The 2816-nt window shown below is 43.8% G+C and overlaps 1 protein-coding gene across 2 annotated transcripts in view; it reads left to right on the plus strand.

Moving 5' to 3' along the window:
* The window catches only part of TBC1D23 (TBC1 domain family member 23), a 61920-nt gene that overhangs the window by 31109 nt on the left and 27995 nt on the right, over window positions 1-2816 (plus strand). For both annotated transcript variants that reach the window (XM_006038478.3, XM_006038477.3), the window contains exons 8-9: window positions 1658-1761; window positions 2325-2447. In XM_006038478.3, coding sequence (XP_006038540.1) covers window positions 1658-1761; window positions 2325-2447 — 227 coding nt within the window. The remainder of the gene's footprint in view (window positions 1-1657; window positions 1762-2324; window positions 2448-2816) is intronic.

Genomic DNA, 2816 nt, shown 5'->3' on the forward strand with positions numbered 1-2816 from the left:
CCCCCCCAAAAAAAAAAAAAAAAGTTAATGAGAATTGTGAGTGAGGGTTAAACTGTAAGGCTAGGGACAGACATTAAAAAAGCCTGAGCCTGAATTGATTCATTTTTTTTCAGGTTAGTCTAACCTGGCTAGGTTAAACCAATCTGTAATCGTTCAGACATCCCCTCTGTACTGAAAAAATGCAGGCACACGCCGGCAGTGGCTCAGGCTAGAAGTCAGGGGGCACTAGAGCAGCCCTCCCTTCCCTTCTACAGTGCTGAGATGAGGGAGGCATGGCCAGGTCCTGGCAGGGCGCTCTGATTAGGGAGGGATCCGCCCCACTTCTGACCAGCCCAGCAGGAAATTGATAACACAGTGTTTATCACCCCTAACTCAGTGTTTATTAGCCCATTAAGACAACAACAGAGGGACATTACCAGCTACCTGTTGATTCTGCCTTTGTCCTGTGTGCCACACCACAGACCGTAGCCAGCATGTGGTCTAATAGCTAATGCTATGTGTCTGTGTAAGGCAGACGGGATGGCGGAATCCCTGCTTAGAGGGGAGTGGGAGGAGCAGAAGCCAGGCAGGTGCCTGCAGTCTCTGCCGGAGCTGCAGCCAGGGAGCAGAGAGCCCTGCCTAGCCCACGGAGCATGCCGGGATGCTGGGGGAGTCTGGTTTAACTTAAACCAGTAAGGGGTCTGGGACAGACATTGCATAAACCAGTTTGATCCAAATCAGTTAAGTCTGATACTACATTCAACCAGGTTTATCTTAGACTGCTTTCAGCAATTTTCAAACTGGTTTATGCACACTGAACATCTGTTGTGTTACAGGTTTAAACCAGTTTCTGATCACTTAAACCAGTTTGTGTAATATCTGTCCCTAGACTAAATATATAGAGAAATGCACTAAATGTGCACAAACTTGAGTAGAAACTCCAGCCAGTGGCATACCAACTGGGGAGTGGGGAGGACGGGGAAGGGCCATGCCCCAAGTGCTGGACTGGGGGGGCGGGGCAGGGGAGGGAGGAAGGTAAATAGTTCGCTTGCACTTCTGATGTTCAGAAATGTGCGCACACATCTCTTGCATTGTCTGGCTCCACCATTCTGTAACTAATGGGCACCTATACATGAGCGCAGAGGGTGCTTTGATGCTCTGGAACACCATCACACCAGAGCAGGCTCGACTAATCAAGTCTGCAGGAGTGTGCCAATTACTGTGCACCAGCAGCCTCCTGCACCTCATGTATCAGTGTTCCCGCGCTTAAAATGGCGGTGGGGGCGCTTGAACTAAAGCTTGTTTGACAAGCATTCAAGCACCCCGCCATCATTTTTAATTGTGGGGGACACTGATACAGGAGACACAGCAGGACTTTTAATTAGAGCAGTTCTCAGAGCTGTGAGACTTGGTTAACTGTTACATCCTGTCGAATTCAGTAAAGGCTGTTTTAAGAAGCTACTTCTATAACTCCAGTTATCCTGTATAGACCACACACACATTAAATATGTAGCTTCCATGATGACTGTGTTCCTGAATGAGAGGGCAGGTTATCTTGTGTGTTAGTTGATGAGCTTAACTGTGTTGTGCTCTATTAAAGTATGTATTTTGCTGCATGAAAAAGCCATGTGTAATACTTTGTTTAAATAGAATAATATCCATATGTTGCATGTTTCAGAATTCCTAGAGACTTCCCCAACAAATCTGGACATAGAAGATATAGAAGATCTTTTCTCTCTAGCACAATATTATTGTAGCAAAACTCCAGCTTCTTTCCGAAAGGTAACAACAAAGCAGTTATGAGGTCGCCTTATAATTTGGTGATTATTTGAGCACTTTGTCAGGAACTTCACTGGACATTCTTTAGCCTAATACACAGTTCTTGGATGCTGTTTCCCACTTCTCTTGGAAGTTTTAATATCCTTGAAAGTTAATCTAACAGTGTTTTATATAGAGCCAAAGAGGTTGCGTTCTCTTCTGATGGAAGCAGTGCTGTTGAGTTCAAGTATGGTATAAATTCTTTGTGGTAGATTAATAATAGGGTTTATCCGAGGGTCAGGATTTCCTTAACAACCTTCTTTTGGCTGAGATGAGCTTGTTTGTAAACTAATATTTTTGCCAAACATGATAATGAAATCCAGTCATTGTAATGTTTTTGGGGGGGGTTTCTTTGAAATTCTTATGAAGAAACTCCACTCACCAAAAAAGCAAGTAACTTTTTATTTTAAACTTGCCTATAAAGAACAGTGTATACATATGTTATTGCAGAAGTAATTTTAGTTTGGAGTCTGTTATGCATGTAACTTCAGTTAATGTTACAAGTATTTTGTCTCTTGCCACAATAGGACAACCACAGTCTTTTTGGCAGCAGCTTGTTGGGACTCAAGGATGATGACACAGACTTGAGCCAAGCTCTCTGTCTAGCAATTTCAGTATCTGAGATTCTTCAAGCAAATCAGCAACAAGGGGTTAGTAGCAAGAAATAATACATTTTTACTGTTTTCCGTATGGGGGGGAGTGAGGAGGAAAGGAAAGGAAATGAATCCTTGATATTTTAGTATTTCCCATGATCTCAAAATGCAACAGAGTATTTGCTGTTTTATGAGAAACAGTTTCATGCCTGTCTCCTTTGTTGGCCACAATGCAGGCCTGCTATAGTGACTGGGGCAGGTTTTTGTTGTTGGGGTTTTTTTTGTTTCTGCCCCCCCCCCCCCCCCCCCCCCCCAAACAAACACATGAACAAAAACATATCTATTTTGGAAGGTCTAGAGATCTGAGGGAGACGGGGAGCCTCAAGTGACATTTTCCTGACTTGAACTTCCAGAAACAAGGGGTCA

Source organism: Alligator sinensis, unplaced genomic scaffold (genome assembly GCF_000455745.1).
Source record: "Alligator sinensis unplaced genomic scaffold, ASM45574v1 scaffold2151_1, whole genome shotgun sequence".
In the NCBI taxonomy this organism is placed as follows: Eukaryota; Metazoa; Chordata; order Crocodylia; family Alligatoridae; genus Alligator; species Alligator sinensis.